At 36.9% G+C, this 14,554-nt stretch overlaps 1 protein-coding gene across 7 annotated transcripts in view; it reads left to right on the forward strand.

The window, feature by feature from the left end:
* The window catches only part of UTRN (utrophin), a 504,353-nt gene that overhangs the window by 407,285 nt on the left and 82,514 nt on the right, over positions 1-14,554 (forward strand). For all 7 annotated transcript variants that reach the window (XM_087425184.1, XM_087425188.1, XM_087425183.1 and 4 more), the window contains one exon: positions 465-525. In XM_087425184.1, the coding sequence (XP_087281310.1) occupies positions 465-525 (61 nt within the window). The remainder of the gene's footprint in view (positions 1-464; positions 526-14,554) is intronic.

Consider the following 14,554-nt stretch of genomic DNA (forward strand, 5'->3'; position numbering starts at 1 on the left):
GTTATTCCTGTGAATATGAAGCAAAATAAAGAATATTATTAGTGATCTGCAAAATTCAGTCTTGAGAAATCTAGTTTATAATCTGGATATACCAGGCAAAATTAATTTTGGTTTTAGCTAAATCAAAGAATATATACAGAGTCCAGTTTCCAGATAGCACCAAGTCTTAAATTGTGGTGGTTATAAACAATACAACTTGATTTTTTAAAAGTATTGTTATCAACAGGTTCAATTAGTTAAAGTTGGCATTGGGAATTTAACCTATGTTGTTTCTTTCCTGGCTTCAGATGAATCTTTAAAGCCACTCTTTGTTTGTCCTGGCAGATTTCATAATTATAGGAATTCAGCTCAAAAACCAGAGTGGTTCTCATTGAATTTGCTGTAAAATGTGTCAGTTGTTTTGCATTAAGGCATACGGCTTTTGGGTTAGCGGTGTTTCCAATAACTCCTCTTTGTTTACTCAGCTTCAGTCCAGCTGCCGTGGCAAAGATCCATTTCACATAATAAAGTGCCCTATTACATCAAGTAAGTTGATTTTAATTTTCCTTTATGATACCGAGAAAAAAAAGTTAAGTTGATAATTTCAGAGGCTTTTTCCCCTGTAACTTTTAAAAATGGAATTCAGTCCTATTAGATAATAGGAAATTATATATCTATATATTTATATATATAAGAATATATATATTTAATATTTGAAAGAAATTAGTTTAAAAATCAGAGTGATATTTGTAGTTTATTGGGTTAGGGCTACAGGTGTGTTTAGCAGATTTTTTTTAAAGCAGGTTTTAAAATATTTGGGGAAAATGGCAAAATTTCTAAGTACTCTTGGCATAATGATGTTTCTAGAGCTGTACCGATTCTAAGCCATTTTTATTTCTCCCAGGAAATCCATTTAAAAAGTTCTTTTCATTTTAATCCACCAAAAAGAAATGGTTCTGTCATGAAAAAGTTCAATATTTTCAAGTTTTTCTTTGACTTATAGAAATTATCTGCAATATTAGTTTAGGCTTACCATCTTTTGTTTTTGCTGTCAACTTGGCAGTTTCTCCTTTTTTACATACTAGGTTTCTCCTTACTATGTTAACATTTTATAAATTTTGTATAATTTACGCAAGGTCTGCGTAGGATTTGATCCTCGGCTTAGTCTACGCGTTGTCATAGGACAGAATGATGAAATTCAACTTTTACAATCCCTCGAGGTATAAGTGAGCAAAACTGTTGATTTACAACGTGACAAAGTGATGAGAGTCGTAGTTGACGCTTTTATGTATGAGGTGAACAGTGTCATAATTGTGAGAAAAATGCCCACGATTGTCAGAATTCAGCTCTGTCTCGGATTAGCCATGTGACCTCAGGCAGGGCGGGTGAAGATCTCTGGGCCAGATTTTCTTTATATCCTTCTTAAAACAGCATGTGGTATCTCCAAAATCCATGCCAACACTAACAATCTACTCTTCCAGTGTCCCTCTTCCTGAAAACTTTGTGTGCGAAGTCAGTTTGTGAAATAGGATTTCCTTATGAGGGTTTTCTTGTGGTCTGAGATGTATCCTCAGGGTAAAAGAAATAAATAATTTTGCCAGAATACATAACAAAGATAATAAGCAATATACGTTACGTTGTCCTCAGGGAACTTAATACTTTTATCCGTGTGTAATCTACCATGTACTGAGTTGTGATAAACTTAAAAATAGAGTAGCAAAGCAGCTGATTGGTGTCAAATTGGTGCATGCATGAATGTGAAAAAGTCAGAGGCTGGCAAATTGATATGTCTTTATTGAGAAAAGATGTGATCATCTGATCCAAGTTTAAAACTTCCTTTTTTTTTTTGATGAGGAAGATGGGCCCTGAGCTGACATCTGTGCCAGTCTGCCTCTATTTTGTGTGTGGGACGCTGCCACAGCATGGCTCTACAAGTGGTGTGTAGTTCCGCGCCCAGGATTCAAACCTGTGAACCCTGGGGCCGCCGAAGTGGAGCGTGCGAACTTAACCACTACACCACTGGGCCAGCCCCTAAAACACTTTTTATTTTTATTCCACACAATAATAATAATAACAACGGTTATAGTATTAGAGAATTTTTTCATTTGCTGGGTGAATATTGAATTGAATATTACAGGTTTAGGAATAAATCTGACGTACTGCAGTGGGCAGAATAATGACCACGCAAAGATGCTCACATCCTGACCCTCGGATGTGAATATGTTAGGTCACATGAAGATGGAGGAGGAGGCAGGACCCAAGAAATGCAGGCAGCCTCTAGAAGCTGGGAAAGACAAGGAAATGAGATTCTCTCTTAGAACCTCCAGAAAGGAACGCAGCCCTGCCAACCTCTGGTTTAGCCCAGGGAGACATTTATTTTGGGGTAATTTGTTACAGCAATGATAGGAAACTAATACATGTACTATATAAAATCTAGAAGTCCGTGCAAATTAATTGAAATTAATTTACTGAATTGACCTAGAATCCTGTATCACCTGATTTTCTGAAAATGTAAATTGGATCCAGTATGACAGATTTTTGTTTTTACTAGAGAAAGAAAATATTAAATCTCTTGCTTGATTATGTTTATACAATGATTATCTATTTGATCTGACACTTTAAAAATCCCTTCTTAATTTTAGCACTACTATTAAGAGGAATTTCTGTAGGTCTAGGTCAGTTATATATGACTGAGAATTACATTGTGTGTCAGAATTTCACTAATTCAAAATTTTTATAATTTTGGTAGGATTCGGCAGGATTATATCCTTGCTCAGTCTACAAGTTCTTACAGGGCAGACCGGTTGAGGAAAAACTAGTTTATCTGGCATCTCATTGGCTAGAACACTATAACCAGCACTTCAAAATATATTTAATACATTGATGGCCAATATTTTTAATGTGACCTGTAGGACTGTAGCATCCTAAAATATCTTTAATGTCATTGGTGAAAGTTTGGGTTTTCTTAAATATATATAGTATTAGTGTTAAATGTCTTTTAGGACTGTCAAATAATTAGCAGTTGGCCCATGTGTATAGAATGAATTCTCTCATTTTTAGAAAATTCTCTTATTTTTAGAAAACTCGTTTAACCAGATTCTTTCATTACTTGCTCTGTTTTGTAACTTAACAGTTTATTTCCTTATAAAAGAAGGAACATCATTCTCTAGAAGTAGGGCTGTATGAGCCAGTATTTCCAGATGAAGACTTATTATGAAAACAAACTTTAATTCCCAAATAAAATTAGTAAGCAAGTAAATGATGAATGAAAAGCCTTTAATATACACTTCCCTTTGCATGGCTGCACGAGCAGGAGAAAAATGTTAAAAACAAATTTAGCATGATTGTCGTGCAACTAGAGTATCCTGGAGCATATGCATGTTAGAATGTATTAGTTTGGTCAACAAGAAAATAATATTCAAGTAGGAATGTTAGATATTTTTATTTTTTATTTTTTTTGTTGATGTTTTAATAGTTTTTAACATTGTGAAATTTTGGGTTGTACATTTTTGTTTGTCCATCACCATATATATGTCTCCCTTCACCCCTTGTGCCCATGCCCCACCTCCATTGCCCCTGGTAACCACATTACAGTTTTCTCTGTCCATGTGTTGGTTTATATTCCACATATGAGTGAGATCATACAGTGTTGGTCTTTCTCATTCTGGCTTACTTCACTTAACATAATACCCTCCAGGTCCATCCATGTTGTTGCAAATGGGACGATTTTGTCTTTTTTTATGGTTGAATAATATTCCATTGTATATATATACCACATTTTCTTGATCCAATCGTCAGTCCAGGGACACTTAGGTTGCTTCCACTTCTTGGCTATGGTGAATAATGCTGCAGTGAACATAGGGGTGCATAAGCCTCTTTGGATTGTTGATTTCAGGTTCGTTGTATAGATTCCCAGTAGTGGGGTAGCTGGATCATAGGGTATTTCTATTTTTAATTTTTTGGGGACTCTTCATACTGTTTTCCATAGAGGCTGCACCAGTTTGCATTCCCACCAGCTGTGTATGAGAGTTCCTGTTTCTCCACATCCTCTCCAACATTTGTTGTTTTTTGTCTTGGTGATTATAGCCATTCTAACGGGCATGAGCTGATATCTTAGTGTTGTTTGGATTTGCATTTCCCTGATGATTAATGATGTCGAACATCTTTTCATGTGCCTATTGGCCATCTATATATCTTCTTTGGAGAAGTGTCTGTTCATTTCCTCTGCCCATTTTTTGATCGGGTTGTTTGTTTTTTTGTTGTTCAGTTGTGTGAGTTCTTTATATATTATGGAGATCAACCCCTTGTCAGATGTATGTTTTGCAAATATTCTCTCCCAGCTGGTGGATTGTCTGTTCATCTTGATTCTGATTTCGTTTGTCTTGTAGAAGCTCTTTAATCTGATAAAGTCCCAGTTGTTTATTTTTTCTTTAGTTTCCCTAGTCTGGGTAGGCATGTCATCCAAAAAGATTCCTTTATGACCAATGTCAAATACTGTGTTGCCTATATTTCCTTCTATGAGTTTTATAGTTTCAGGTCTCACCTTCAGGTCTTTGATCCATTTTGAGTTAATTTTTGTGAATGGTGATAGCAGATGGTCCACTTTCATTCTTTTGCATGTGGCTGTCCAGTTCTCCCAATACCATTTATTGCAGAGACTTTCCTTTCTCCATTGTATGTTCTTAGCTCCTTTGTTGAAAATTAGCTGTCCGTATATGTGTGCTTTTATTTCTGGGCTTTCAATTCTGTTCCATTGATCTGTGTGTCTGTTTTTGTACCAGTACCATGCTGTTTTGATTACTATTGCTTTGTAGTATATTTTGAAGTCAGGGATTGTGATGCCTCCTGCTTTGTTCTTTTTTCTTAGGATTGCTTTAGCTATTCGGAGTCTTTTGTTGCCCCATATGAATTTTAGTATTCTTTTTTCTATTTCCGTGAAGAATGTCATTGGGATTCTGATTGGGATTGCATTGAATCTGTAGATTGTTTTAGGTAATATAGACATTTTAACTATGTTTATTCTTCCAATCCACGTGAATGGGATATCTTTCCATTTCTTTATGTCATCATCGATTTCTTTCAATAATGTCTTGTAGTTCTCATTGTATAGGTCCTTCACCTCTTTGGTAAGATTTATTCCTAGGTATTTTATTCTTTTTGATGCAATTGTAAATGGTATTATCTTTTTGAGCTCTCTTTCTGTTAGTTCATTATTAGCATACAGAAATGCAACTGATTTTTGTAGATTGATTTTGTACCCTGCAACTTTGCTGTAGTTGTTGATTATTTCTAATAGTTTTCCAACGGATTCTTTAGGTTTTTCTATATATAAAATCATGTCATCTGCAAATAGTGAGAGTTTCACTTCTTCGTTACCTATTTGGATTCCTTTTATTCCTTTTTCTTGCCTAATTGCTCTGGCCAAAACCTCCAGTACTATGTTGAACAGGAGTGGTGAGAGTGGGCAGCCTGCCTCGTTCCTGTTCTCAGAGGAATGGCTTTCAGTCTTTCCCCGTTGAGTATGATGTTGGCTGTGGGTTTGTCATAAATAGCCTTTATTATGTTGAGGTACTTTCCTTCTATTCCCATTTTGTTGAGAGTTTTTATCATAAATGGATGTTGTATCTTGTCAAATGCCTTCTCTGCATCTATTGAGATGACCATGTGGTTTTTATTCTTTGTTTTGTTGTTATGATGTATCACGTTGATTGATTTGTGGATGTTGAACCATCCCTGCGTCCCTGGTATAAATCCCACTTGATCATGGTGTATGATCTTTTTAATGTATTGCTGTATTCAGTTTGCCAATATTTTGTTGAGGATTTTTGCATCTATGTTCTTCAGCGATATTGGCCTATAATTTTCTTTCTTTGTATTGTCTTTGTCTGGCTTTGGTATCAGGGTGATGTTGGCCTCATAGAATGATTTAGGAAGTGTTCCATCTTCCTCTCTTTTTTGGAATAGTTTGAGAAGGATGGGTATTAAATCTTCTTTGAATATATTAGTTTGGTCAACAAGAAAATAATATTCATGTAGGAATGTTATATGTTTTTAATATTTAAGTATACTCTAATGCCAGAATATAGCAAGAAAGTTGGAAGGAGAATGGGCAGGACAAATTATTTTTATTTCATATTTTAATTTTATAGATTGGTAAAACATACTTTGATGGCTCCCAATGCATTTCTTTCTAGGTAATTCTTTATTGATATTTTAAGAGTACTGCAGTGGTTCTATGACTCATTTGTTTTTAGAAAATGATAGAATATAGATCTGAACTGTAAGAGTCTATGTACTGTCTATGTTGCGTCTATGTCAATAGCTTAAGTTCAAACTCATATCTTTAAATTGTATTAGCTTCCGAGTTAGACTTTCCAAAATTGATCTAGTTATTTTTCTTTTCTAGTCTAGTCCAATGACAGCTCCTGTTCTGTCAGTTTAAAAAAATTTGAAATGGCTCTTGCCACCATCACAATATACAACAATCTACCAGAAAAGCCAGATCTCTTTCTCTGTGAATTTTTAGTCATGTGTTTGTGTTTTGCACAAGCTGTTCATTTCCTCAGCTAAAAGTTACTATCCAGGGAGTTTGAGGTATAATGGGAACAATGAACAAAATCTTTGGCTTGAACTTTCCTCATACGTCCCATTAATCATGTAAAACTCGTTGCTTCTCCTTTTGGTCCACGCTTGATCTTAGCCAAGAGGCCAAGAAGCAATTCCTTTTGATCCAGAAATAATAATAGTAGTAAATAGTCATAGTGGGTGATTATACTGATCATTGTAATAAATTATATTTTTTGAATATTCATTTGCCAGCCACTGCGTTAATCCTTTGCATGGGTTATGTGTTTTAATTCTCACGGTAGCCCAGTGAAATGTAGATACTATCATTACCCTCAATTTCCAGGCAAGGCTTAGATAATAAGTACACACATAGCTTCCTTTAGATCCCACAGCAGTAAATGGACAAGCTAGCGTTCAAACCCAGGGACTGACTCCAGCTCCTAAACTCATGACCACTATGCACAGTTGCCTCCTGTTCTCTGTATTAGTTGAGGTAGAGAACAGAAATTTTTAATCACATGGAAAATTTGGGTAGGATGAAGGATTATATTTAGGAAGGAGCAGTCAGGTAGAGAAAATATGAGCAAACATCCTTTCTTTCATACTATAGACTGGTTACCATTCATCATGCACCTACTATGTACCAGCAATTGAGCACAGAGCTTTCCAAGGACCGGTCCCACCCTTTCTCCAGTACTCAGGCTGCCTTTCCTGTTGGTTTTCCTATAGACTAATTTCTGTAGGTTAATATATGTTTTATATGTTTAAGGAAATTGCACACTATGGTCTGGTAATAGACATAGGTGATTTTCTGTAAATAGGAAAATGTCATTCTCCACAGTCCTGCCAGTCAGATCTTGTCAGGGGTCCTGAGGTTGGGGACAAACTGTATGGCCCTCCATCACCTTTCCTCATTCACATGGTCAGGAGATTTCTGTCATTGGGTGATTTCCATCCGTGAGTAGGACGACCAACAAAGCTGGCTCATAGGTCCCATGGGGCTTTTAGCCTAGCTATTTCTCTACATGTCTACCCTGTTAGTAAGCCATACTGTTTCATAGAATTTAGTAAGGTGTAGTTGGGAGATATGGTTTTCCTTTCTCCCTCTGCAATGTCTTCTCTAAATCCAGAGTGTGTGACTTTTCAGTAAGCTTTAGTCTTGGTACAAATGGTTAGTCCGCTCTTGTGACTGTGCTGCGTGCTCACATCTTAGCGGGTCCATCGCTCTGTTTTTCCCACTAGAATCTGTAGTGAAAACTTTAATTCTTTACAGAATCCTAAGTGCAACCACACACACAGGGCTTCAACATGAACGTTTTAGTCATCTCTGATTAAATGGATAATACATATCACATTCTCTAAAACTGGCCTTCCTCAAGATTCCAATATATTAACCAGAACAAACTAGTCTGTGTCTACAAATACCACTACCATGCATTCTCTCCCTCATTCGAACTTCCTGTTATGAATAGGGCTAAATCGAGATTTTCCTCAATTTCTTACATCTCCTTTATATTTTCCTTTTTTATTCTTATGTCATGGATAATCCTACAGTACTCTTTTAGACCCCTTTCTCCCCTCCCACAGGCACCCTCTCCTGCTCTAATCCATCAATTGCTGGGGAAAAAAATGAAGTTTATAGTTGTAGATGAAATCTTGGAGAGCAAGTAGTTCTTTATAGCAGTCATGCAATTTATTTGCATAACCTGTATATACTTGTCTTGTTAGTATATATGTACAGTCTGAAGGGGAGAATGAATTCTTATTTCTTGAGAGGGATTGTGGACGATGATCACCCACTTAAATGGTGTTAGTGAAATATTTCTTTCCTAAATGGCAGCAATGGGCTAGCCAAATATCCAGGCTGATAGGAAACTCAAAGCTGACAAAGGTGTATGCGTAACAACAGCAACGAAAATTAACGTAAAGCATTTTATCTTTAAAGGTTACAGGAAACTCGTCCCAAAACCAAATGAATCTGTAGCAAAGATATAACAGTGAAAGATAAATATGGTTCTCTCGGAAAGTCTTCCTACAGCAGTCTTTGTGTCTCCCTTCCTCCTTTATCAAGATGAGAGATGGCATCCTTTGGTTCCAGATTTTTAAGTGGAGAAGTCTTGGGACACACTTTGAGTCCCTTTCCAGAAGTGGAGCTTGTGTGTTTGGTTTTAATGATAGAGACGTAAATGAAATAGAAGCATAAGAGAATGTACTGGAGAGTTTTTTCCCCCAAGAAATGTCTGTGACTTTATGTTTATTGAAAATAAATATTTAAAACTCACTGGGCCAACTCTACTGATGAGGGGGTAAGAGTGAAATTGCTTTATGAAAGGGTGTTAGGCACCTTGGGATCATTAAAACTCCCAGGTTTGGAGGCAGCTTCAGACAAATGAGCAAACCTTGGCTAACTAGAAAACTGAGCAGCAAACGGACAGCCTGCCCTGCCATGGCCTCAAATCTGCAAACCGTAACTGGGCAACTTCTGGTGTATCGACCAGTGTCCTGGTGTATTGAGATAATTTAGGTGGAGTCGACATTGTCTTAGAAAGATATTTACTAGTTCAGGCCTTAAGAAGGTATCACCTTTCCTGCCATTCACCTATACGTTCCTGGGGCCAGAGTTATGATTACCATGAAGTGGAATTTTGGCTTGGAATTTTCTAGATTACTCAGCTCCATTGCATTATAATAGTACCATCAGCCTTTCTGTACAGTTTGGTTTTTAGGGTCAGGGATGCAATTAATAAAGATCTGCCAGACGGTACAGGCCGGATCACTGTGGGGCCATTAAGGGAGGAAAAAAGATATCTGTACTTTAATTGGTAAAGATTAAATATTTAAAATAGTCATTAAAATTAGCAAAAGTACAGAAGTAATAATGATCAAATATATTGTGAAATAAATAGAATATGTTTTTCTTTACTGATTATAAAGTGAAATGATACAGTAAAAGATTCAATACAACCATAGAGAAAAAATTAGAATTCATTTCTCCTTGAAAAAATATATATGAAGGAGATAAAGTAGTAAATTTTTTTAAGAAACTAAATGATATAAATTCAGCTTTAAAAAAATAAACTAAAAGGATACAATGATAAATTGAACTCTGGTGGGAACAGAATCCTGGGGTTAACACACCCCAGCAGGGGCATACAGGGCTCCCCAGGCCAAGGCATCAGCAGATGACCTGCAGGAATATTGATTGATGGTCTGATTCTCTCTAGATTGAAGGCCTAGAGAGACACGGGTAGAGTTGGGTGGGGATGGGGCTTCCTCTGAGTTCTGGTCTCAAGTAGAGATATTACCAGAGTAGAGGCTCCCCTGGGTTTATTGAATGTGTATGTGTTTATTCTTCCGGACAATTTTCCAGAGCCCTCAAAGCAAGTATCCCCTGAACCTGCCCTCACACCCAGCCACATCCATTTGGTCATGAATTCTACCACTTTACTTAAAAACAAACACGAACAAACCTTGTCTTATTGTTGTATAACAAAGGTTCTATCAACCATGCCTGGAATATTGACATTTGTATTTGGGGGTGTGCCATAGCCCATGTTTCTGTATAGCCCTTTCCATGCTGTGTCTGAACCTACTCCTGAGTGTGGAATTATTTTAGGTGCGTTTATAGTCGAATCCAACAGATTTGGAGTTATCCGTTGTTTACAATTTAGCCTTCCTGCCTTGTGTCTTCATTTTCATGACAAGCTAATGGCGTTTTTTTTTAGGAAGACTCTATGCTTTTACAATTTCTGTTAACAAGTAGGATCATATATCTTATTTGGATTTTGAACAAAAAGGTTTTTTTCTTGAAGTGTTGACATTCAATCTTTAAGTTTTCCTTTAGATTTATCCTTGTGTTTCCAAAAGTATAAACTTGGATTTCCTGCCTTTTAAAGTCTAAAGATGGTAGAAAGTGTTTATGAGGGGTCAAGAAGTTACATGTAACCTGAGGAACATATAAGTTTAATCCTCATACAGCTTCCTCACTACTGCCCCTGTCCCCTCCACAGGGCCCCTCAACACACACACACACACACACACACACACACACACACACGCATAGAGTAAGAATCAACATTACTGATGGCAGTCCTCCATATTCTTCATATATTTGTGCATGGTGAAACAAAGATTGAGGAGATTATAAATTCCAAAATGTCACCTCTTAGATCTTTAAGACGATGTTGCTCAGATAAATGACATCAACTCAGATTGCCAAAATGTGTTTTCACTCTTTATGCTTAAGTCACCTGAATGCAAATTTGACTACTTGGGAGCCCCAGCTGGACTCCGATATATAACTTTTATAAGCATACGTAAAGAAGGTGTTAGCAGAGCCTACCTTTTGCCTGTGTCAACTTCATTTTCTGAAGACTTCTATTTTTACATAGCACCTCTCAGCATCTATTACACTCTATCACTTACTTATGAGGTTTATCATCTCTTCTCTATTTCTGCCCACCCTGAGGAGAGGGCGAGTGAGATGAAGACGGAATAGCAGCCATTCCATCTGGCAGCATGGAATTCATTGATAATTATCACAGGACAAGTTTGGGTGGGGAAGTGAAGTTGGAAATCAAATAGAAGTAGGTTTGAGTAGTGAGTGTGTGTTGTGTATTTAAAGATGGCAGATCCTTGACCATTTATATTCTGAGATCAGTCTTAATTGAGAGAGGGGATGATAATGCAGCACAAGAGTTTTTTAGAAATATTTGGGAAGAACTGGCCTTTGAGAGGAAGGGGGAGCAATTCCTGAGTGAAAGGAGGAGAGAAGAAGACCGTCTGGCAGATGGAGAGATGTTTATTGGTTTGGTGGTGGGAAGATGAAGGAATTATAATCTGGTGGTTTTTAGTTTTTCAGTGAAGTGTGAGATCAAGTTAAATGATAGTAAGGCAGGGAGGGAAACTTGCTTAGGTTTGGGGAAAGAGAAAGTGGTAGTAAATTGTTGTCTTGGGGTCTGGGGAGCAAGTTTATTAGGGAATGTAGTGCAGTTGCCAGCAGTTGGACATATGAGGTTTGCAGTCGAGTGTTTAAAGTAAAATCAGTCTGTCTGTTGAGTGATTTTCTCCAGCTGTATTCATACACAGCTGCTCAGGTCCAGAGAAGGCAAGTAATTGAGCTGATCCGTGCTTGGGTTTTGCCAGGAGTGAGAGAGAAGCAAGGGAGATGAGGTTGTTTGTAATGATTATAATGATGGACCGTGGACTCAGATTTAGACAGATTCATCAAAAATATTTTAAAACCTCAATCATGCAAGTATCCTTCCATATTAGGAACTCAGGCTTACAATCAGACCATCTGGTTTCAAGTCCCATTTCTACTACTTACTGTGTGACCTTGATCAGATTATCTAAGCACCCTCTGCCCTAGTTACCTTCATCTGTAAAATGGGGATAATATTGGCACTACTCATAGAATTGTTGTGTGGATTAAGTTTACACATTGAAGGAGTTTAGAAGAGTATGTGGTACAGATTGAGCACTCGAATAATAGGCTATTACTATAATTAATATTATACATCTTGACCTAGTGTGTTAAATGTGTCGTTATCTCTCACTATGCACAGCAAAGAAGAAATATTTCTCCTTCCGCGATTGTCTTATCTCAGAGCAACGTACATAGTTCTTTTTCCCACGTTTGTATTTTTCATTAACTCACTCACCTTTAATTTTTTTCTCCTATATGCCTTTATCATTGCAATTGGAATGGTAGGCTACATGGGAAAATTCACAAAATCCAGTTTCAAGCATAAAATTGGATAGATAAGTAACAAGGAAGTGTTTTAGGCTAAGTGTTGATTTTTGTGCAAGCAGGATGCCTTTTCATCATCTTTTAAGGTTTCATGGAAAAAACAAGACCGATCTAATGAAGACAAATGGGTTTAAAAAGTGTCTTTCCCAGAACAGTCTGCCTAGAAATCAGTATCTTATCAATCTATCAACATTACATGTACTTTGCTGTTGGTTCATTGTCTCATATATTGTAGTTTTGTAACACATTGTTTTTGTGTTCTATTCATTGGTGTACAATCTTATTTGTGTTTTACTTTTTGTGACTTGAAAATATATAAAATATAAGGACCAATTGTTATCCCAACTGGGACACTTGAGTAAAGGGGCACTTTTGATAATTATATGGGACAGATGCCCCAGGTACTGAAGACTAATTTAAAAAAATAGGTAAAGAAGAGGTAACACACAGCATAGTGATTATAGACAACAATACTGTATTATAAACTTCAAAGTTGCTAAGAGACTAGATCTTAAATGTTCTCACCACAAAAAAGAAATGATAATTACATGATGTGATAGATATGTTAGCTAGCGCTATGATGGTAATCATATTACAGTATATGAATGTACCAAACCAACATGTTGTACACCTTAAACTTACGTGATGTTATATGTCAACTATATCTCAATTAGAAAATTAAAATTAAAATTTTTTTAATAAATTAAATTAAATAGGTAAAATCTTGACCCTCATACAAATAGCGAAAGGGAATGTGTCAAAGATTTTCATTTAACTCACTGTTTAATAAGGGAACAGGTAAGAATTTATAAGAGGTTGCAAGGAGGATACTAAGTATTGCGTCTTTATAGTCAAATAAAGGATGCTAAAACGAGTTTACGATAGATGCAAAGCTGACAAACTGGTTAATGTCCACAGGATGATAATCAATTGCATTCCAGTGGGCACAATTTGCATTTCTGTGGACAAAAAGTCATTGGCATTACTATCAGTTTTCTTCAGTTTGCAGACTTTAAAATAGCTCAAAGACAATTTAAGCTTCACAAGACACCCACTAATTTTTTGCCACGTCAAAAGCCTTCACAGTTTTTGCCTACACAAGCAGGCGTGGCTGGGCACCCATGTCACATATTCTCACTATTGTTTGCTTCGTATGATTTCGGACTTAGCTGTTAATTGCTGCTTTGTTAGATTTTTAATTTTTCGTTCTATTCTGGGGCAGATTCCCGTGCTGTTTCCTCTTAAAAAAGGATTTTTAGTAAGAAAATTACAATTTTATTTTATAGTGTAGCAAGCTGTACAATGTTAAGTCCCACTCCTCTTTCATGTTTGAGATTGGCCAGAACCTAAACTGTTGTCATTTGGGGTGGAAAAATGCTACTTTTATTCTGTTTTGGTTGCCGACTCTGGGAGGACTGGAAGCATTTTGGCTGGGTGAGCTGAGCAATCCACAGCTGTTCAAATACTTTGAGCCTTTGGGTTGATTGTGGATTTTGCTTTAAAACCCTGCCCCCACTTAAAAAAAAAAAATGAAAGAAAATCCAACAGCCAACTGCATCTACTACTTTGTTTTTTTTTTTTACTGTTGTTTGGTAAGCTGCAGTTATACTTTTGTATCCAGAGGCTGTGTTTATTTTCAGCATTGGCGGTTCTGCCTAATGAGTCAACTGGTATTGAATTCACAGAGGGAGATGCTGTTTCCCTCCCTCCATCTGTTTGCCAAATGTGTTGTTCCCTCAGCTCCTAGTAGTGGTTTCATTGAAAAGAGCCATTAGCAAGCAGAGTGTTCTCATTGAAATCTCAGTCCTCTGCCTGACTGCATAGGGGTATTTTCTCCTCCTGGTTCCAGAGGGGTTGTTTGCCAAAGCACCACACTTGTGATTCTAGAGAAAGTGTACTTATATCTGTTGTTTAAGTATAAAGTTTGGCTCTGCATCGCTCAGAGCTTTCATTTGGTTCTTGAGCCCTGGTTTGGTCCTTCACGATACGATGTCTGTCTCTGGACGGTACTGTTGCCATGGGGATTGAAATTACGCAAAAGAGGAGACGAGATCAAGTGAATATTGGTAAGCTGTCTGAGACTGGGAACCCATGATGAATTTATTTGAATTACACTATATTTCCAGCAAATCCTTCTTTAATTCTTAGTGATAGTAGGGACGAAGTTGTTTTATTAGCAAAATTTGGAGGTGTCTTTTTTCTTTTTCTTTTTTACTTTCCTGCGTTTATTAGGAGCCTTTTAGGTCAGTACTTTTC

This window comes from Ceratotherium simum, chromosome 38 (genome assembly GCF_057802395.1).
Source record: "Ceratotherium simum simum isolate JZ-2026a chromosome 38, ASM5780239v1, whole genome shotgun sequence".
NCBI classification, from domain to species: domain Eukaryota; kingdom Metazoa; phylum Chordata; class Mammalia; order Perissodactyla; family Rhinocerotidae; genus Ceratotherium; species Ceratotherium simum.